The 24,204-nt window shown below is 41.2% G+C and overlaps 1 protein-coding gene across 1 annotated transcript in view; it reads left to right on the forward strand.

The window, feature by feature from the left end:
- Positions 1-22,070, forward strand: part of HNF1B (HNF1 homeobox B) — a 62,393-nt gene extending 40,323 nt beyond the window's left edge. The window contains exons 5-9 of the mRNA XM_083173097.1: positions 9,884-10,041; positions 12,851-12,992; positions 13,923-14,114; positions 14,995-15,113; positions 19,143-22,070. Of these exons, the coding sequence (XP_083029223.1) occupies positions 9,884-10,041; positions 12,851-12,992; positions 13,923-14,114; positions 14,995-15,113; positions 19,143-19,163 (632 nt within the window). The 3' untranslated portion in view covers positions 19,164-22,070. The remainder of the gene's footprint in view (positions 1-9,883; positions 10,042-12,850; positions 12,993-13,922; positions 14,115-14,994; positions 15,114-19,142) is intronic.
- Positions 22,071-24,204: the final 2,134 nt, after the last annotated feature.

Genomic DNA, 24,204 nt, shown 5'->3' on the forward strand with positions numbered 1-24,204 from the left:
ATAACAATTCCTGCAGCAACCAATGTCTGGTCTTGCAGGTTGCAAAAGTGTGATATAAGGTAATTGTTTTCCTGCTAGACCACGCCTTACATTAAGCCACACCCCTTTTAATATCAAGCCACACCCCCTATTTCGGCGCGCGCCTTCGGCGCGCGAAATTACTATAATACCATGCTATGTATTGGGGGGGGGGGGGGGGCGCATTTTTATTTCTTCGCCCTGGGAGCTAAATTGTCTAGAAACGGCCCTGAATGCGCCTCATATATTTAAAGGTGGGAATTCAATTGAAAGTGAAGGGTGCAAATTGCTGTTGCCGCTGTGTTTAAACCATATCTCCCACCTCTCACCCTCCTGAATCTTTTATTCACACAAATTGTAACAACACTATGGGCTGCCATAAAGCATGGCTGTTGCTGTGCTGATTCATCTGGGCAAAGACACTCACCTGTAATTGAATTTCCCCCCATAGTCTCTGCCATAGACTTCATCCACGAAGTGTACTTTTGAATTATATCAGAATACTTTAGAAAAAAATATTACAACCAAAAGGAGAACATGATGGAAATATGAATATTTCTGCATCACAAGCCATTACAGAGGCTCGGTCTGACTATCAGGTGTAAAGTCATTAGCCCTGAAATGCTGCATATGGATGTAGTACATTTGTAGTTTATTATTGTACTCACTGCACTGACATGTCACTACATTCTAATGCCCAAATATCTTCTTCTTTTATTGGGGTAATAAGATCTTTGAAACCACTGCTGAGTGGGTTGGGTTGGTTGCCATAAACAGGTTTATGATGGACATAAAAGCTCCACTTTATAACGTTTTGTGACATAATTACTCCAAGGAGCATGCATGTCAGGAGATTGAAATGGTTATGTTACTGGGACCAAAGTAAGCCGTTACCATATCTGTGATACTCTCCCAAGGTAACATATTTCTGCGTTGCTGTACCAATATAAGTAGAAGTTTTTCTTTGAATGGGGTTGTGCTCTTGTTTTGACAGATGTCAGTGTGGGTTTGCAAATGGTTGCTCAACTCCCTTCCCCATCTCAGGCTGCTTATCTTTATTGACTCACAGATAAGGACACACTTGGTTGCCAAGCACTGTTTAAAAATGGTGGGGTCACTTAATAAATATACATTATGTAAAATAAAGGAAGAATCTAAGCAATTTCTGTTACTATTGTTACATTGTCTTGGGGAAGCTGGGCATAGGGAGTGCTTCAGAAGTGACTGACCAACCACTGTTACATTAAGGTATATAGACCAATATAGCAATTACATAATAAAAATAATGACCTAGGAAAAAGTCATTGTGCTGGTTGATTTAGTCAGGTTTAGCACAATGATCTTGGCAGATAATAGTATGCTCATTTTAAAGAAAAGGTATCATTTGATTTCTCTTCGTACCTGTGTAATACGTGTGTTATACACAAGCAGCAACCACTATGTTTTATTATGTAATCCAGCTCAAAAGATAAACAGAACGCCTCCTGCTACCTGTCCTATGTTTATTTAGATTTTAAGTTTATCATTTTTTTTTTTACTAAAGGTTACATTCTTGCTTATGATTCTAACTATAGCACTGCACAAAGGTCCTGATTTACACATGCAATGCCAATGTTCACATCATTTTCTGCACAAATTCTGGAATCTATGGCACACTCGTTATACAGAGGGATGGACAAAGATGCTATTGCGATTGGCACAGACAGTATCAGACATGGGGCAATGACTGGAACGTGACTAGAAGGTGGCTTAAAGTTCATCGAAAAATTGTCTTATGATGTGTAATGGGAATGTCATGGCCATGTATATACAAGCAACAGCAAACCATGGGAGGCCCTGGTCAGATAGAGAAACTGCATCGGCCATAAGGCAGGTGCAAGTATCAATGGTGAGAGCAGTGGTGCACAGGTGGCAGTGTTACAGAAGTAAGTAGCATTTGCATATACAGGTATAAAGGAGCCCATACACGCTCCCATCCCGGCGGTGCGATGTGTGCTTTGAGGTGCGTGCTCCCACGGCACCTCATCGCACAGTACAAAAAGTATGTGCTGCACACGCCGGGATCGGAGCGTGTATGAGCACCTTAACACAGATTTTCTCATACCTCCCAACTTCGGCAGTCAAGCAGGCGGGACGTTGCTGCTGCGCGCCGGAGGCGTGCCAAAATTTTCGGGGGTGTGTGGCCTAATTTGGGGGCGTGGCCTATACTTGCGGCTCTCCCGAGAGGCCACGCCCCCATTTTGCCGCTATGGGGGCATGACCCAGAGGCTCTGTGAGCCTCTAGCCATGCCCCCAGCCCCCTGGCTGCGGGAATAGACGCTGTGCGCATGCGCACAGTGTTTATTCCCCGCTGCTTAGCAGCTGACAGGGGGGACTCCCATCAGCCCCCCCACACCGCGGGACACTGCCGCCCGCGGGTGGGACAGCGGGACAGGCCCTGACAATCGGGACTGTCCCGATAAAATCGGGACTGTTGGGAGGTATGTTTTCTGGCATAGGTGTGATAATGGCTGCCTGTGGGACATTTTAGAGGGCCACTGTGTCACTGTGAGGCAGCAAGGAGGGGAGTAGTCATACTGCAGTGCATGAGTTAAGTGTCGCTGAATGCGGGGTGTGGGGTAGTAAGTATAATCTTAAATAATAAAGCTAATTGGTCTAAAAAAACATAGCTGTAGTTCTGCTGTTGTGTAAACACCATTGCTTTTATATATACTGTGTATATATGTGTGTGTGAATCATAGAAACAGAATTTGATGGGAGATAAGAACCACTTGGCCCATCTAGTCTGCCCCTTTTATAAAAAAAAATGTTACCTCAAACTGTATTTGATTCTCATTTCTTTGTAAAAATATAAATATGCTTAACCCAAGCATGTTTAAATTGCTCTACTGTATTTGACTCTAGCTCCTCTAATGGGGTGTGTGTTTTTGTTGACTATTACCCTTTATTTATATGGCACCCCAAGAGATCAGCAGTACCCAATTACAGAGTACATAAATGAATAGGCAAAACAGGAAACTTACAGCTGAATACAATAGAGTACAGGTAGAGGTTATACATACTGTACATAGCTGTGTCAGCAGATGTCACTATCCAGGTGGCAGAAACTGCAGGATTTGGTGCCGTCAAATAATTTTATTTATAAATGATACAGCCATTTCTTTAAAACTATGATATACTATACTTAATCAAATCTTTATACATAATGATTAGTACTACTGACTATCTTAAGTTTGACTTAAAGGTTGCCAGTCCTTCTCTAAGCATAGTACATTGCAAAATGAATATGTCATTGTTGTATTAGTTCTTTTCAGACAATAACATCCCTTAACATGTGATTTTATACACATGGGGAGATATATCAAACCATGGAGAGGAATAAAGTACCAACAAATCAGCTTCTATCCATTATTTTCCAGGCAGTGTAGGAAAAGGACAGTTAGAAGATGATTATTTGTTGTTTTTAGCTTTCTCCAAGCTACAGTACCGTACATTTCTCTCACACAGTATGAATACAAAATTGAAGATGGCATGTCTGGCCTGTTCCTCCATGAAACTCCGTTTGTGCAAAATTACAGTAAAATTTGGTGCACCTTTACGTCCCACCTTGATTATTACAGCAATAAAAATAACTCATCTTTTTATTATACTGATGGCATTTTCCAAAGTATAAATCAATAAAAAAAAAAGTTACCCTTATTTAATTTCTTTGATGGTCTCTATTTGAAGCCATTCCTTTGTTACAACCTCAATGACTGTGGAAACTATGCAATCAAATTCTATAAATTCCTTCTGTAAACTTAAGATAAGGATAAGGTTGCTGGGGTAATGGGGCCTACACACGGGGCGATTTCAGGGCATTAGATCGCTTAGAAAATGTTGCTACATCGCTCCATGTGTAGGGGCCATATTGATAAAGATGTGTGGCCTCGCACGTTGCTATTAATATCCAGTGATAGCCCAGCGACTAATAGCCAGCATGCTGGATAAATCTACTTAATCGCTGGTCATGGCCAGTGTTCACACCAGAGAACACTGGCCTTGACAGATTGCTCAGCACACAGCGCTGACACATTGATGTGCAGCGCTGTGTGCTGAGCGATCTTGCTGAGCAATCTGAGAGATCTACATTGCTCAGATTGCTCAGCAATTTTGCCCCATTTGGAAGCCCCGTAACACTCATTCTGTGGAGAGCTTCCTCAGTCAGCGTTTTGTGGAAACTATGTACTGTTATTGCAGCCTTTTCCAAAAAGCTGAAATCTGTATTCTACTTAGATGCAACTTGAGTAAACACATTAGACATAAATGTGTTATGCAGTTCTACAGCACAATAATTATTTAAGTCAAATATTTAAAAAATATATAAATATAAAATGCTTTTTTTATAACAGAGGACAGCTGAGGTTCTTCATATTCATACATTCAAAAAAGTCATATTCATAAATTCAACCAGCTCCTGGGTATGGGTCATTGGGTTGACAGAACTTAGGTTGACCACTACGGGTCAACAGTCACTAGGTGGACACATGAAATGGGTCGACATAGTCATTATGTTGACACAAACTTTAGGTCGACATGAAAAGGTCAACATGAGATTTTTAATATTTTGGGTGTCTACGTCGACTTAAGTCAACCTGGACACTGTATGAGTGTACATCGTTCGCTCTCCAAGCTTCGGGCACAGTGCCTCGCTATGCTTGGAATACATTATTATTCTAACTATATTCTTAGTCTGTGCCCATGGATAGAAATCTTTTTCATGTCGACCAAATGCTTGTGTTGACCTGGTGACCATGCTTGCAGACCCAATGCTTGTAGACCTAGTGAAAGCATCCCCAATTCTTTTTTCTTTTTACGCATCCCCATTTTTCAAACCCATCCTGTAAAATGGCAGCTAGGTACTGATTGGCTTGTATATTATCTATTATCACTTCTGAAGCTTAGTGCATCTGGCCCACCATGTCCACTCGCACTGAAAAAAAGCAAGAAGATGCAGTTTCTCTTTGTAGAGACAAAACCTATGTACCAGCATTAGAAAATATAAACTTGGAATTTTCCAGTGGGGCAGATGTTACTTGTGCAGAGAGAATTAGATTTGGGTGGGGTTATACTTCAAAGTGAGATCTATATTGCAGTGTAAAAATAAAGCAGTCCGTATTTTCCCTGCACAGAAACAAAATAACTTACCCAAATCTAATTATCTCTGCACATTTTACATCTGCCCCCCTGCAGTGCACATGGGGCCTTATTTTAGTTCACTCTTTCTGACAAAATCCTTCTTAGATGGGCAAAACCATGTGCACTGCAGGTGGGGCAGATGTAACTTGTGCAGATATAATTAGATTTGGGTGGGGTTTTACTTCAAAGTGAGATCTATATTGCAGTGTAAAAATAAAGCAGCCAGTATTTTCCCTGCACAGAAACAAAATAACTTACCCAAATCTAATTCTCTCTGCACATTTTACATATGCCCCCCTGCAGTGCACATTGTTTTGTCCATCTAAGAAGGATTTTGTCAGAAAGAGTGAACCAAAATAACCCCCAAAATCCCAAAAGAATAATGCTATATCCACATGGCTATATAGTCCAAAACCATGTTGGCCCACACCCGATCCCGATTCGATGCACGGCCCTGCAGCATCGTAATCATAAGTAGAAATAAACTATGTGCTTTGTTTTGTTTGTAAGGGAATGGGGAAATGGAAAAAACAAGTGCACAAGCGTAGGAAATCTTTAGCTAGTTAAATACAAGTATGTTAGTCCACAAATAATAACAATAAGAGTAAAAAATTGTATTGTTTAAACAAATAGCATGTGTGGAGGTTCACCCATGAGAGTGTGATCAGTTAGAGAAGGGAAGAGAGAAGCTCAGTAACAGTTAAAAAGTATTTTATCTGAGTCCTCTGATTATTTTTTTTGTAGACAAAAACATTTTTCCCCTGTGTAATGAATTTGAAATGGTTAACACTGGGGTTGTGTTTGTCTTTCTTGATCAACAGTGGGGTAAAACACGAAAGCTTGAACTTTGTGGACTTGCCTTTTTCAAGCTTAATAACTATGCAACTATGCATGAGGTTAAAAATACAGCAGAAGAATGTGTATGTAACATTGCTTGGGTTAATTAATGTTTACACTGTTAGAAACTAAGGCTCTTTGCTGGTTTGCTTCATTTTTTAGAAGACTATCGTAAGCAGATAAATAAACTTTGCATTCCCGGTTAGAGAATCACTATATAATGTGCTAAGTATCTATCTATCTATTTATCTATCTATCTTCTGTGTGTGTGTGTGTGTGTGTGTGTGTGTGTGTGTGTGTGTGTGTGTGTGTGTGTGTGTGTGTGTGTGTGTGTGTATATATATATATATATATCTATATATCTACTCTACATCCAACTGCAGCTCACAAATATACCACAGCAATTTCAAAATGAATATCACTCCCTGCCCCAGTGGAGCTTACAATCTATATTCCTTACCACATATGCACACAAACATTCTAGGGAGCCAATTAACTTATCTGAATATTTTTGGATTTTGAGGAAGACCAGAGCACATGGAGGAAACCCACGCAAGCATGGGGAGAATATACAAACTCTGCAAAGTTAAGACCATGGTGGGAATCTAACCCATGACCTCAGTGCTGTGAGGCAGTAATGCTAACCATTACACCATCCGTACTGCCCAAAGTACACAGTTGTATGAGGTTCTCCCCATCTGTTTAAACATCTGTAAACTCAATGTAACATATTTGATAGAAACATTTCAAAAAATTAAATTTGAATTGAATTTGACACCACAATTATGAAACAATTTAATAATTAATTTACAACATCTAAACCTGTAATATGTGCATCTTGAATTGTTCTATTTTACATTTGATCAGAGATTGCATGACGTTGTGTTCACTCTTCCTCTCCTATGCATTATGTGTACCCTGGAGTCTGAATCTAGAACTTGTAGTCAATCAGGCAACCTATATGTACATAGCAGCACAGATTTTACAGGAGATGAGTTCTGTTCCCATGGGATAACTGTGTGACTGTGAGGTGAATGGTAGAAAGTTGGAGATTATATACTTATATACATGGTATATAGGTATATTATAAGACCGATGCAGTGGCTACATCTTTTGACAGTTGCAAATTTATGATATTATACTACATAGTCTTTTCCTGATGTACATCTGTTCATATAAGTGTGCAAGGACTCTGATTTTCAGTGTAAACACTGTTATACCACCTGGTACATCTTTATGTGCCACCATCGGTTCCACCATTGAAACTTATGTAGGGTACACACCACGATGACCCGCTCACGATGCACATCATGATCGGGTGGTCAGTGTCTCGTCCGACCCACTCACGTTGACGCGGGGGGGCACGACCCACTCACGATGTGCACCGTGAGCGGGTCCGATCCGATGGCGACCCGCACCCGGCTGTATGGTCATTCTTCAGATCCTACCTGCAGCAGGTAGGATCTCAATAACGACCGGCCGACCCGCGGGGCCGCGCATCGGATCGGGATCGGACCAGAACAGGGAAAAAAAGGGCCCAATCTACCTACAATCTACATCCAATTGGTCGGAATTGGATCTAGATTGAGGGGATCGGGCCCTAGTCGTCCTGGTGTGTACCCAGCATTACATCAGCCTTATGGAAGATCTGAGTATGGCCTCTTAAGTAAAGAATGGAGTACCTGAGTACAAACACTTCCTGACACATCCGCAAAACTCCCATAAGATGAACCGTCTCTATGTGTCTGGAATGGGCAGAAATACCCGACACTTTTTCAAGATATCTCTCATAAAGGAGTCGGGACTTTATTCAGATCTGATCACAGTACAAATTTGTTTGGAAAATGGGCGAAATCATGTGCACTGCAGGTGGGGAAGATGTAACGTGCAGAGAGAGTTAGATTTGTGTGAGTTATTTTGTTTCTGTGCAGGGTAAATACTGGCTGCATTATTTTTACTCTGCTATTTAGATTTCAGTTTCAGCACACCCCACCCAAATGTAACTCTCTCTGCACATGTTACATCTGCCCCACCTGCCGTGCACATGGTTTTGCCAATTTTCCAAACAAATTTGTACTACTATCAGATCTGAATTATGACCACCGTTTGTCTCATTCGCAACAGGGTAATTTTTTGCTATTACTGTACCATTAAATTGACTTTTTAGCAAAAGTGTCACTTTTAATTAATCGTTTGTCGAGGAATATCCTTTTAGAGTATTCTCTGCAATTTTATATCATTTTATTTGCTATATCTGTTTAAATAAACATTATACACCTACAAACTTTACAGTATGTCTGTATGTTTTATTTTAATGTAATGTGTGAACTATGGAGTATTTCAGGCCTGTGTATTAGCAGCCTAGCAAGTAAACCCCGCCCACCTCCCCACCACACGACCGCCACACCTTCACCCTCCCCTCCCCCCCCAGCGGCCGAATCCACTCCCTAGCATGTGAGCGGATGCGCTCGCATACACATCCGCTCATATTCGCCCAAGCAGGAGTGAAATCATTCAATGGTCGCTCACTGTCAAGTGATTTCTCCACCTGGACTGACTTATCCAGTGTACGCTTCCCAACGAATTTGGGGTGGTGGTCACTGATGTCGCATGCCCCAAACAGGCATGTGCACTCCCATAATATTCATGCTTTCGTATGAATCACCTCCTATTGTCAGCTCAGCACTGCTTTTTTTCTATATGAACACATAACAGGCACCCCCTCCAACAGGACCCTTTCTACTAAGTACAAAGGGTAGATGTATAAAGCTGTGATAATGAAGAAGTGATAAAGTGCCTGGTACTTTATCACCGGCCAATCAGCTCCTGACTGGTAAGTTACTGGCTGGGTTTAAAAAGGAACAATTAGGAGCTGATTGTAGGGTGACCAACTCATCCCTTTAATCCGGGACACATATTAATTACACAGGTTCTGTGGCAGTTTAAAACCAGGTGAAATGGAGTCTTGAGGTGTGGCAGTTTAAAACCAGGTAAAAGCCAGCCACAGAACCTGTGTACTTAATATGTGTCCCGGATTAAAGGGATGAGTTGGTCACCCTAGCTGATTGGCCGGTCGGCGATAAAGTACCAGGTACTTTATCATACATCTACCAGGGGCGGATTTAGGGATGAGGGCGCCCCTAGGCACAACAATAATGTTTACTAAGTAGGACAGTTTATAGGGGCAGTATCTGCATGTCCTATCCATTTACACTCTATTTAAGATGGAATATAGTACAGTACAGTGGATATTTTGCCGTTATTGGTACATTTTGGGCTGACAGTACTATCACAGGCATCCAAGTGCCGCCCCCAAACATGTGCCGCCCCTAGGCCGGTGCCTCACGTGCCTAATGGGAAATTCGGCTCTGACATCTACCCCAAAATACTGTACTCTGTTGGTGTGGCTCCCCTATATGAATATTGGGCAGTTCTGCAGCCTCATCTCTGCAATGTTATCTGGCACGGAAGTGCAGTAACAAAGCATTTTGTACCTGGTGGAAAGGGTCATGTTGGAGGATATGTAGAGGATGCTATAATAGTAATGGCCGATAGGGTGGTACACATTGATACTACTTTGGCACACAGGAAACAAACACCTACTATTGTAACCTATAATTTTCTTTGATTTGTATTAGTATATGGTATTGGTATTTGCGAAACTGACTGTTTGCTTCTGAGGTTACAATAGCATTGACATCTGTTTATAAATAAATACTTAGACATGCTATATTCACAGCTCAGTGATAGCCTAATCTTATCATTGTACATTTGTAATGTTATAGCAAGTATATAAGCAAGTATTCACTGTGAATTATGGAATGATCTGTATATATATATTATTTTGCAGGAGTAAGATACAGTCAAGGAAACAGTGAGGTCACTTCTTCATCTACCATTAATCACCATGGTAACAATGCCATGTTGACCAGCCAGTCAGTGCTCCAGCAAGTCTCTCCAGTGAGCTTGGATTCTGGCCATAACATGCTTTCACCTGATGGTAAATTGGTGAGTACACCTGGCCTATTGTAGCTGCAGTGCTGATAAGATAAGAGAGACAAGCAAGCAAAATACACAGTATTCTTTTTTTTTAGGTTCTCACAGGGTCAGAAGTAAACAAAGAAGCATTGTACACTAAAAATCTTGAATGCACAGTTTGCACTAAAAAGCAGTACTCTGACCCACTTTAAGGCCTTTTTGAAGCTGACCAATAAATGTAACAAAGAGCTGTTCACTTTTTATTGATTAAATACCTTACAAAGTAGAAAAGTGGGTGGAACAGTGTTTGTTTTTCCTTGCAGATGACATGCACATTGATAAAACTGGCTCTCCTAAAGCCTTCTTTGTAAAGAGGCAGGCTAGGTATAGACAGGTCAGATTATTTTCGTTGATAGTAATTTACTTTCCCTTTTTCTTTTCCAGTCATTGGCTTCTTTATTCAACACATTGTTTTTGTGTCTGTAGTCAATACAGAGATGTCAGCTTTACCACCAGTGAGATAATAAATCTACTCAGGGTTTAACACCTTAGAATTTAAACCAATTAAACCAGATATGTATGATTTGATTATATCGCTGATGACATGAACATGACAGGAGCATTCCAAAGGGTACTCTTTACCTAGCACGGCGCCCATCGCGGGCATCGCAGCCATCGCATGCACTAAAAAACGGGTGCGATGCGATGCCCGCGATTACCCATAGGGAACAATGTTAAAAGTGTGATTGGACGCGATTTTACTGTTCAATGCCTCAATGCCCGCGATTTTTCCATAGGAAACAATGTTAAATGGGCCACAGAGCCCAAATAGTCCCCCTGAAGTCTGAAATGGCCCCCACAATTGTTAACGCCACCCCACGATCAACGTGAACCCGAAGCGTGGCGAGCGCAGCGAGCCCGCGAAGGGCGGCGGCAGTACGCGTCCTTTTCATATCCCCACTATCCACGTCGGCGTGGAGTTGAAAATAGAATAGTGTGGCGAGCGCAGCGAGCCACCGAGCCCGAAGCGTGGCGAGCGCAGCGAGCCCCGCGAGGGGGCGCGGATACCTTCACAGGTAAACGCGTCCCTTCGCGGGCTTCACAGGTATCCGCGTCCCCTCGCGGGGCTCGCTGCGCTCGCCACGCTTCGGGCTCGATGGCTCGCTGCGCTCGCCACACTATTCTATTCTCAACTCCACGCCGACGTGGATAGTGGGGGTATGAAAAGGTCGGAGGACGCGTACCGCCGCCCCTCGCGGGCTCGCTGCGCTCGCCACGCTTCGGGTTCACGTTGATCGTGGGGTGGCGTTAACAATTGTGGGGGCCATTTCAGACTTCAGGGGGACTATTAGGGCTCTGTGGCCCATTTAACATTGTTTCCTATGGAAAAATCGCGGGCATTGAGGCATTGAACACTAAAATCGCGTCCAATCACACTTTTAACATTGATCCCTATGGGAAATCGCGGGCATCGCGTCGCACCCGTTTTTTTAGTGCATGCGATGGCCGCGATGCCCGCGATTTTTTACCCCCGATGACCGCGATGGACATCGTGGGCGCCGTTCTAGGTAAAGAGTACCTTCCAAAGTTACTCAGAGAGGTAAAAGAGGCTTTATTTGTAGGAAGAGGGTTTCTTCCCGTCTAGTAAAGGCTACTATCAGCAGTAAAAGTAATGATGCCCATACACATATGCGATCGCATGCGATGCGACATCGCAATGAGATGTCCTATTGCTTCCGATCGCATCTTGTGGAGCCCAAGTATGTTTTTTCCCAGCACCCGATGTCACATGCCATCTGCGATGCCACATTGGGTGCTGGAAGAGGGCTGGTGGCGGGTGGCATTGGAACACGCCCATGTGAAGGAGTCGTGGTGATGGTGGGGCTCAGCGGTGGCGGCACAATTTGAAAAAATATTTAAAATACTGGGCGGCCCTCTGATTGGCTGAGAGAGCTCTCAGCCAATCAGAGGCCTCACATTCAGGTGGCTGCTAATTGGCTGAGAGAGCTTTCTCTCAGTCAATCAGAGGGCCGCACATTCTGCTGCCACCAGCTCTCCTGCACAGCGATGAGCTTGCTCCCCAAACCTGCCACCAGCGCAACGGCCCCCCCGTGCCCCGAACCTGCTGCCAACACTCCAGCCCCCACTCCCTGATCCTGTCACCAGCGCTTCTGCCACCAATTACGAGTGATCACCTGTGGTTAAAAACCGCCCTGAATTTAGCCATCTGCAGCCAGAATAAAAGCCAGTCTAGACTGACTGTTATTAGCGAACAGGAGAAAAATAATTTAATGGTGAGCGACCATTATGATCTCTCACGTTTGACCACTTGCGAGTGGGTGTGTATGGGAAAGCATTCGCTTGCATGCTAGGGAGCGGAGTTGACTGGCAGCGTTTACCTGCTCGCTAGGCCGCAAATACGCGCAGCCTAGAGAACAGATCTGAATGAGGCCCATAATTAGAGATGGGAGTGTGTTGAGTCCTGGCTAACTTGTAGTGTTAAAATAGAGTCACTCAGTACATGTGTACTAGATACAAAATCATGCAGTATGTGTGTATGTATAATACTGCAGTATTATGTGGAAAGAAAAAAAATTGCACTTATTTACCTTGCATGGCAAAGGACACGTTTGCACCTTTCAGTTGGTTTGCAAAACTCTGAAAGAGGCTCATCAAGTATATTTTAGCTATTCTATCTATTTAAAGTTTCTTAATTATCCACGGTTCCTAAAAATGTTCTATGTGGTTTTTCTCCAAAATGTTTCTCTATTCTTATCTGAAGTAATTTCTGTGATTGCCATTTTTGAATATTGCATTAATACTTTCTCATTCTTTACAGATTTCTGTTTCAGGGGGTGGACTACCACCAGTGAGCACCTTGACAAATATTCACAGTTTATCACAGTCAGTTCATCACAATTCCCAACACTCTCAGAACCTAATTATGGCACCAATTTCTGGAGTCATGGCAATAACACAAAGTAAGTACTTATTACAGAGGTTCTCAAATGCGGTCCTCAAGGCACCCCAACGGTCCAGGTATTAAGTATATCCATGCTTGGCCACAGGTGACTTAATTAGTAACTCGGTCAGTCTGATTTAACCATCTGTGCTGAGCCATGGATATATAAAATCTGGACCCTTTGGGGTGCCTTGAGGACCGTGTTTGGGAACCTCTGACTTATTATATAGAAAGCTTTGAAAGAATTTAGATAAATAAAAATATTGCCAAACCAAACTGAATGTACTGCTCTAGTTATTATGAAATAGTAAAAGAATATGGTACTTATATGTTAGTTGGGCGCCCACTAAGCTATTTGCTTAGTTTTCCACGACCCCTCGCGGGGCTCGCTACCCTCACCATGCTTCGGGCTCGGTGGCTTGCTGTGCTCGCCACACTATATACAATCAACTCCATGCGGACATGGATAGTGGAGGTATGAGCGTACTAACTATAGTGGGCGCCCAACTAACATATAAGTACCAAGAATATATACAAGACATTTTCTGAATTAATCTGAAGAAAAACTATATATTTAGCTACACCATCATTTGCCCTGCAGTATGTATGAATACAGATACTGTTATTATATTACTGTAAAACATCGCAATGAGACCGGGATGTTCAAAGACCAATGCAATTCTGGTAAAACAAGTCTGCTAAAGAATATCTGTTTATCACTGGTCAATATGTATTTTACTATATGGGAATTTTCCAGGTTTTTTTTAGCACAGTATACTGGTATATGGACCAATCGCATAATGCAGTGCACTCACCAATTTTCAAGCAGTTACAGTGAAAAATTATTTTATTCACAAAGAGACATTGTGCAGTGGACTTACAGTATCATGTTGGAAGCAGAAATACTTGCAAGAAAAATCTAATCATTTTGTGACATTCTTGCTCTTAGATTTGAACACCAGTCAGGCACAGAGTGTTCCTGTCATCAACAGTGTTGCAGGAAGCCTAGCAGCCTTACAGTCGGTGCAGTTCTCATCACAATTGCACAGTCCACATCAACAACAAATAATGCAACATTCTTCTGCTCATATGACACAACAGCCATTTATGGCCACAATGACGCAACTTCAGAATTCACACAGTAAGTACAGTGCTAAATTAATGGTATTGGACTGTTTATTTGCGATTCGCAAGGTTCTTTCATCTTGTTTTCCTAATAAGATCAACTTATCCATGTTTTATTTTATTTGTTTTGCTTATATTCGTACAAGGAGTCTATACAAATTTTAATTAGAAAGTTTACATTTCAAATTTGATTTCTGTGCACATACAGAAAGAGAAAATAGTCCCTTAAATACCCATGTCTACTTCCACGAAGGCTGAAAATGTCCTGTTACTGTAGGTGTGCACTTTTATACCAGGAGGTTGATGTATCAAGCAGTGATAAGAGTTGAGAAGTGGACCAGTAGGAAAGTTGCCTTTATCAACCAATTTATGAAGTGCATTTGATAAAATGATAGGTAGAAGCTGATTGGTTGCCAATGCAATTTCTCCACTGGTCAGCTTCACTCTTGATACATGTTTACATTTACTGTGTAACACAAGTACATCTGCCCTGCAGCTATGTATCTCTTACATGTCTACAGAGGGCAGAAGGCTTAGTGATGCAGATTATGCTACTATTGTATAAGTGCATTTTGATTATTATTATTTTTATTATCATCATCATCATTATTATTATTATTATTATTATTATTATTATAATACATTATTGCTGAAATGTATTTTATATGCATTATTATTATTATTATTATTAATAATAATAATAATAATAATAATAATTGCATAGCACTTTTCTCCAGTAGGACTTTGATACTGCTTTGTATATAGTATACATTCTGTAGGGCTTTTAGGAATACCAATACATTGTCACCTAAATGAGAGCCTTGTATAATGACTGACTCTGAAATGTTTCATTGAAACGTAATAAATATTGTTCTTGTGTTTTTTGGTGTCCATAGTGTATGCACACAAGCAGGAACCCCCCCAGTATTCACACACGTCCCGCTTTCCTTCAGCCATGATTGTCACAGATTCAGGGAGCATCAGCACATTATCAAACATGTCTTCCAGTAAACAGGTAAGCAACCGAAGATGCTAGAGTGTTTATAACGTATTTCTCTGCATACATTACATATGGTATTGTATCATTTTTTTACCTCTAAAATGGAACCATTTTGTTAGTGGGTATACATATTTCCCGTGCTCCGCCTTCTAAGGCCCAAACATGCTGCCTTAAAGGGGGCATGGTCAGCACTACTGATGACCTGGAATACCCCAGTCCCATTCTAGTTCTTTCCAATGCCATGCACACCATGGCAGGTGTGCCCAGTAACTATTCCGGAAAACCATATCATAAATCTTATACAAAACTATGTATAGTATGTGTATATAATGTGTGTAGTAATACTTAGATTCCCATACACAGATAACATGTGCCATAACATCAGGGGCTATCACAGTCCTGCACTAATAAATAATAAAAAGTCATGTAGTTAAACTGCTTCAGATACTCTGCTGGAAATTTTCCTATTAGACCAGTTATGCTGGCTTCACGGGTGGGGATTGTTTTATCGACCACACTCAGGTCCACAGTCATTAGGTCGACACCGTTGGGTTGACATGCAACTAGGTCGACAGGGTTCTATTTCGACATGGTTGAAGGTTGACAGGTATCTAGGTCGACATGGGACAAGGTCGACATAACGTTATGTCGACATGGGTTGGATCGACAGGTCTCAAGGTTGACGTAGGTTTTTTCGCTGTTTTTTGACCCGAATGTCGAAATGGACATAGTTGGAAGTCAACCGCAGCCCCTCGCTTCGGGCACACTATTTTTTTCTCCCACAACGCCCTAGTGGATGGTAGGGCATGAAATACCACCTGTCGGCACATGTCGGCTCAAAAAACAGCGGAAAAAAACATGTCGACCTAACCCATGTCGACCTAACGCTATGTCGACCTAGACACATGTCGATCTTCAACCCTGTCGACCTAGAACCCTGTCGACCTAGAACCATGTCGACCCAAGGGTGTCGACCTAATGACTGTCGACCTAAGTGTGGTTGATAATACGACCATATACCGGCTTCAGAATGATTTGGGCTCAATTTCCACAATTTTGATGCAATTGTGACCAATTGTATGTAAAAATAAAAAAAGCAGAATTGGGTATGTTTTCAATGCGATTACGATCCAATGCCTGTCCCCGCTGGTTGCTTGGTTGCTTTGAAGATTTTGCCTGCTGCAGTAAGGATTAGTCAAGCTCCCTTCGACTGGGTGCAGATCCTGAGCAGATCCTGAGCAGATCATGTGCTCCAACAGATCGTGTGAACTTTGTACGATTCCAAGGAAATGGTCGCACGATCATGGTCGTTCTGCTCACTATTTGTACATAAGATTCAAAGTGATCTACCATCATTATTAGTGAAAGCTTAGGGCCTAAATCATAAGTACTGCATGTCTAATTTCATGACAGGTACGTTTCATTACTCAGTTGTGGCTGCAAAACTACAGACGCTACAGTAATACTAAACATATCAGGATTCATAACCTAATTGTTTAAAAATGCTAAACTGTGTCACGCAGATATTGTGTAGCACTGCAATTTGTATGTAAAGTTTGTAAACTTTACATACAAATAGTGTTGGAAATGAAAGACAATCTATTTCAACCTTAATCACGACATATTCAGTGGAGCAGTAATTATGGGTAGTTGTGACATCCTAACGGGCAGAACTGTAATGCACTTGGATTAGATAATTATGTCCTGCATCTGTAGGACTTGTTTCAACAAGCATCAAAGTCGGCTTGGGCAAGATGAATAATTAATCAGGTTTGGTTAGGGCTGAGTGCCCACTAGATGGATTGATAAGACCTTCCAAGGAAATAGTATTCCACGGAGCCTTGTTGTGCTTGATTGCCTGACTGATTATGATTTGTGGGGTTAGATAAATGTTTTTCTCCTGACTACAAAGAGTGGGAAATCTAAAAAAGAGCTCACCGGGAATACATGGAATTACATTTTCATTATTGGCTCTGTCAGACAGGGCAACATTAAACAAGTCATCCGTTCACTTTTCAGCTTTTTTTATTCAGACTGTCTCTGAATATTTTCAGGCATATGGACAGTAGAATATTTGTTGTAGTTTTAGGCCATAAAATACATGCAGCCATAAAAAGCTATCCAGAGTTTCATTTCAATAAATATAAAAATATTTACATTAGAGTGACTGATTCGGTGAGAAACATGAATACCAGACAGTTTCTGTGTTCAAAGGGGCTGTCAGATGCTTACATTTATACTATGGCACAAGATTGACTAACATAACAGAGTTGGTTTGTCTGTCCTTATATGTGACACAATCAGGTGATGATGCTCAGATCCAATCAATACTGTATTTGTCAGCCACTACAGTCAGATTAAATGGCAAGTCCCTTTAATCAAGTACAAAAAAATGAAACCAGTAAAACATCACTGGTGCTGCTACTAGCATGTGCCTGGCTCCAATTAGTGTTCTTTTCGCATTACAGCTTTCATAATGCATTCTTGTTCAATCCATACCCTAAGTGTGGAGAGACGCCTTTTGGACGCCTAAAGAGAGTTCCAAACAATATTTAATTGATGGTTATTTTAACAAACAATTTCACAAGCATTTGTACTCATGTAAGAACACACTAACATAGAATCAATGGATATAAAACATGCTTATTTGTGTTACCTCTCTACTTTATTCATTGTACCCCTCAGCATGGGCAGGATGGGATGTATCATCTGTAAGTAGAACAAAGACAGGGACTAATACACCACTGGCCGTACATGCAACAGTAGATTGAGTCATTGCAATAGCACATGGAGGCTGTCGCCACGGCCATCACTAGGGGTGTGCAAGAGGTACCGCCAAACAAAGCAGCACTAACACTGCCTCTCGGACCGTGCTTGTGGCTTGCAGGGTACCTTGAATGGTACATTGCAGCCACTATCTTCTATGGCAGTGCCCCTCCCCCTCAGTGCTGCAAAGTTGCCCCACCCACTCTCTGTGACTTCATGACATCATGCACTTAGAGGGTCAGAGTGTGTACAGGGCAATATGGTGCACCGTTATGGTACTGGCTGGCCTAACACATAAGTAGGCAAAGCACTGCACTGGTATGTGGTGCAAACTCAAGTGGACAGTCAGCACAAAATTGGTGGAGTGTGCACAGTAGTTGTATGATTGGTGCAGTTTAATCCAACAACAGGGGGCATTCCATTGCAGTATAAAAGATGAAAATAAATGACACTGCCTCTAGCTATCTGTATCAGCATCTATTGAGTATCCCCGTCATGCTGGCATGCCCTTGCTCTCTCTGTAGAATTTTAGTATTTCATACCCACTGTATCTCTACTTGAAGGCATGACTGGAAGTCAAAGTTAAAATAAAAACATTTACATTTAATAAAACAGTATCTTAGTAACAGAGCTGCAAATTGCCCATCTTATCCTTCAGGTGTATAGGAGTATATATTGTATATTTTATGGTGTAACAGAAATCTGGTGTCATTTTATCTTGCTAATAATGTTTGCTCTTAACAGAAGAAAAAAATCAGCATGACTGCAGAATTTTCTCCATGGCCTTTGTCTTTGTCACTCCCAGTCTATATTCACAAACCTAGTGTGGTATGTGTCTCCGACCGTCATAATCCTGACTGTCAGTAGTCTGACAGGAGGGTGAGCTCTTTGGACCCCCACGAGGGAAAATAGCCCCCTTTAGTCAGAATCGCGATCGTCAGGCATTTAGCCGTTGGGATTCCGATGTCGAAGAAATGACCGTTGGAATCCCGACTGTCGGAGCGCCATCCGGCACCCATACAAACCCATGGCAGTAAACTTCTGCAGCTATATCTGATTCCTTTTTGTGCAAATCTGCTGGTTGTCATGTTGTATTACTCTTGTACCTTAGTACTGTCACTATACATACATTAAAGGGCAAGTCCATATTTCATGGCCAAGTAGCACTGTCATAAAATTCATTTGCTGTGCCATAAAATCATATGGCTAAATTAGGGTAATTTATCATAATCAAATCCAGTTTCTGAAAGCAAATATGTTCTTCTTTATCCCTTGCAGTGTCCTTTGCAAGCCTGGTGATATCCGCCTGAACTTTTGCATAGCAACAAGAACGGTTTTTCACAACATCTCAGGGTAACATCTAGGACTTTCAGATGTTGCCAGGAAGAATTGACTGGAAATCACTTTCAGCTCCTGGCTGCTATGGACCTAAGGGCCAGAGTCTCTGATCAAGGTGGAAACGCATTAGCTCGCCAGCATATTACTTGATTTTTAGTCTCCATCCCGGGTGATTTCAAGATCTGAGTGTTTTCCTTCAATCTCATGCCCTAGACATGACATGCAGATGGAGTGTGATAAAAAGCAATTTGTGAGAGGAACCCATGAGGTACAAAGACTGTTGCTGGAACAGTGCCATGAAAACTGGAAAATCAGGAGCCGAAACTGTACACAATGCTGAACTGAGCCATTGTAAATGTTGGGATAAAATTGCCGTAAAAGTTAATCTGTTGAATAGCTGTAAATTGTAAACAAAGTGCAATTATTTTGTATATAATACTTAAATATGTTTGAGGTTGTTTAAACGGGAAAGGTCAAATATCTGTAGAAAAAAAAACCTTTGATCAATATACATACAGCCATGGGATAAATTTGCAGTGTTGCACAAAACTTGAATGCAGTCCATAACTTGGAGTTATCATTGGAATCTATATGTGACCTAAGGCTTGCTAGCAGACTTTTGCTGTGCCTGTCGCCATAGGAGTCAGCTCTGTTGTTGCTTGAGCACTCCCATTATTTGTGTTGCCTCTGCCACTAAACAGGCATAACCATATTCATAGCATACTGTATGTCAGTCTCCCAGGGGTCACGCACAATCATTCTTAAAAAGTTGACTTATACGGCTGATTCCTTTGTGCAATGAAATGTTTGTGTGGTTGTACAATCTGAATAGAAGGGGATGTCAGTTTATAGCATATTAAAGAACAACAGCTTGTAACTAATCAGTGACTATCTCAATACATCATGTTGGTCAACAATGCATATACTGATGCTCCTATTTTCATTCCTTAATTTAATTCACTTTTATCACTGCCTTAACTGTATTCATTATATAAATTCTAGTCATTAAAAAGAAAAAAAAAAATGAAAATGCACATTCAGTAGATGGTACCCATAGTCCAGAGTTGCTGGGAGCATGTCAGTATATCAAAGTCTTCTCCCATATGCTGGTAGTAATTAAAGGTAACTGTAACTAATGTACATACATATATGACTTATGTGCCCCAACACAATCTTCTGATGCTTAAATAGTTTCGTCATTTTTCAAGGCAATAATAGGACAAATCTTGCTCTATTTAAGAGGCAACGTATAAGTAGCAAGGTGAATAGCGGAGTCCATAGGTCAAACGGAATGGCTGTCCATTACTTACATTTTACAAAGCAGAGCAATGCCTTATTGCAAATCAAAAGACACAAACTATGCTAATTAACTTTATAAAATATTACAAGTGAATATTTAAAAATTAACTAAATGTATTATTTTTTTGTATATTTTTGTGCTGAAATTCCCCCATTGGCACCACTAGTGATCTTGCTGCCGTCTATAAATTCCAGCTGAGTTGTATTATACCCAAATGTCCAAGTGAGTCCATTTATTCATTTGTTACAAGTTTTCACTTGAAGCAGGAACGGAAATTAAATATGATACCTATTACATTTAGCACCTGTGGTACTGCATTAGCAGTGCACCTTATGAGGGAACATTTTTGTATTGAAAAAGCATTTCTACTTACAAAGCTACATGACTCCCATATTTGTATGTACATACCTGGCCTAAATTATGAGAACACTTTAATCTTGCTGTGTAACTAACCGTTCAAACTGTCATACAGTGTTATCCCAATAATTGTCTACTTCTGTTAACTGTTTCTGTTCTAATCTATGTTTAGAGAAGAACATACATAGTTAATTTCATGTTGCCCAACTAATAATATTACATTCTTTATTTTATGCACACTACAGTGGAGGACAGACGTGAGTTTGTCATGTGACCCCCAGCTCTCTTGCCTCATTGAACAAACTAGTATCTATATACTGTTGTCTTTAGAAGATTGGAAGTCTATACTGACCATCAAATTAGTAAATAGGAGCAAAGGTCAACGAGAAAGGGAAGGGAAAAAAACAAACATCTCTACATCACTGGGCAAAAAAGGAACTAGATGTAGGATGTTTACAGTTTCCTTTTTCTACTAGTAATCAAACCACAGCAGAGATAGAAAATAATATAGCTATCTCATTTTATTATAAACAGTATTAAGCTCTCCTTATGATTTAACAGTACATGTATGTACAACAGTACATGTATGTACAACATACATACACACAGCGTATTTTTATGTTTATTTTAGAAAAGGATCATTTGACAATGTTTTATATGCAACAGTATTAATTTACATTTGGTCTTTTGTTTCATTGTAATGTTTGAAAGAATATGTGTATCCAATGAGGCATTAAACATAATGTTCACACTGGGCAAATTCTACCCACTACAGATTTGTTGGCGAAAATGTTTTCTCACCTATGCTATAAATGTAACGAACAAGTTGAGAAAGTATCAGCTCACCATAATTACTGCCAAAGATCCTGTCCTCTATAGGGGAGGAAGATTTCACTTGATGATGATTTAATGTAATATATTATTTGTTTGTAAGAAATTGAAGCCAATCTTTTTTTTAATCATATTTATATTTGTTGTAAAGTCAATTTTTCAAGTAAACCAGAAAGATGTATAAAAATACTATGTGTTGCCTTGTTTTTAAACATATGCTGTTTGGTTTATAATCGCCAATATCGCTAAATATACAAATTTAAGTTAGATATAGACAGATTTAAGTTATTTTCACATTATTGCAGATTTAGAATAGAAAATAAACAAAATCAGTTTATATAATAAAATGTAATCGTCACCAAGGGCCTAAAAATAGGGAGTTCAGGGGATGCCATAATGTGGGGGATGTCATAATGTGAACTGGGGCCACTGTGCGGTATAATGTGAACTGGGGCCGTACAATGATTTATATGATCTGGCAGAACTACAATGTGGCATAATGTGTACTGAGGGCAATTTTTTGCATTATGTGAAATGGGTGTACTACATTGTGGCATACTATGAACAATGGCACTGTTAACTAGGGCACTATTATGAAGCAATACATGAACTAGGTTACTGCTAAGGGGGATAAAATAAACAACCTCTGCGTAGAGATGATAAATTACATCCTTTTAACATATGTCTAACAAATAAGTATTTAAAGGTACTGCATATTTTTAAAGGTCAATTTTCATTGATTGAAATTGCTATAATTTGATGACAAATTACCTTTAGTAAATATACTTCTTACGGTCCATACACACTGGGCGACTATGCCCAGTGTGTATGGACAGTGATGATCGCTATCATTGCTGGAGGGAAAGCCGATCAGTGCATACACACTGAGCGGCTTTCCCCCAGCCCAGCGATGTCAGCAGGGAGAGGACGGCTTTGCATAGCACAGCGCAATGCAAAGCCATCCTCAAAGTCGCTCATTTGCTCATACCAGCAGATGAACGGCTTTCCCAGCGATGATGCGGGAGCGCGCAGCAGCGCTCACCCCTCATCCCGGGGCATACACAATGGGCGGCTTTGAGCTGAAAGACGCTCAAACCTGCTGTTTTGAGCAGCTTTCAGCTCAAAGTCACCCAGTGTGTATGGGCCTTTAGAGATCTATTTACTAAAGCTTCTTGCCCATAGCAACCAATCAGATCCTATCTATAATTTTTATTGCATCCGAGAAAATGATAGAAAGAATCTGCTATGGGCAAAATCACCTACCGGTAATTTTTAGAAGGTTTATTAAATATACCCCTTAGAGCAGGGGTGTCAAACTCAAATTCATCAGGGGCCGCATCAGCAGTTTGGTCACCCTCAAAGGGCCGGTTGTATCTGTAGGACTATGTGTCCACTCTTTATTATCATAATAGTGTCCTTCATACAAGTATGTTCCAAACAATACCACTGTAACTCAGCAGTAGCATTTCCCTCCTGCTATTGCTGTGAACTGCAGTGCATTAGGGCACACGCTGCCTGCACAGGGGGGCAGCACTCAGTCTTAGGGCATATGTCCTGCTTATTATTATGGGACACAGCAATTAATGATGGGCTGCAATGTGCCAGTGCACACACACACACACATAGGCAGAGAGTTTGACACTTACCCGCTCTGATGCATCCACTCCAGTCTGAGCTGCTCCACCACCAAGGACACAGCTGCGCTCTCACACAGGCGCATTTCCCCCTCCCTCCTGTAAGTAGCGCTCCTCGCACTATCTATCCAGGAGTGGGGGGCAGCGCACACTCAGCAGTAAGTGACCAGGAGCGCACAGCAGCAGCAGCACCATTCACCACGACGGACCTGCTCTTTCCTCTCTCTGGCTCCTATACAGCAGGTGGGAGCGGAGGAAGGGTTGACGACCGGCGGCACTGCGCTAGAGGGCAGACGTTCTCTGGCTTGTAGGCTGCCGCGCATGCGCTGAAGAGGCGGATTTCTTGTTTAGAATAAAAGGTGAAGGCTGGCGGCGGCTGCGCGGGCCACATGAAGAGGTCTGGCGGGAAGGATTTGGCCCGCGGGCCTTGTGTTTGACACCCCTGCCTTAGAGGTTTATTTACTAAGATGGGAGTTCTATTGAAGATGGGATGTTGCTATGAGCTGAAGCAGTTGTAGCTCTGACAACATTCAAATTAGCATAGAACGACTTTTCATAATTATTATTTGATATTTTATTTGCTGTTTTCATGTACTACCAAAAGATATTGATTTCTGACACAATTTTAATGAACCGCCGCAGTCAACCATATTAAAAGACACAAGAAAAGTATGCATAAGTACTGACCCAATGCTAGGATGCATTCACAGTACTTCTTTAAGGATTCAATTAATAGTTATTAATAATGTAACTATTATTTCATTTTCTTCCAGTGCAATTGATCTACTTACATATAGTAGCCAAGTATATAGATAAATAATATTAAAAGTCTCTGGTATGGATTTGGTGCTTTTAATAGATGCCAGTACCAGTGTGCAGA

The sequence above is a fragment of the Crinia signifera genome, chromosome 2, assembly GCF_055691185.1.
Source record: "Crinia signifera chromosome 2, ASM5569118v1, whole genome shotgun sequence".
Classification (NCBI taxonomy): Eukaryota; Metazoa; Chordata; class Amphibia; order Anura; family Myobatrachidae; genus Crinia; species Crinia signifera.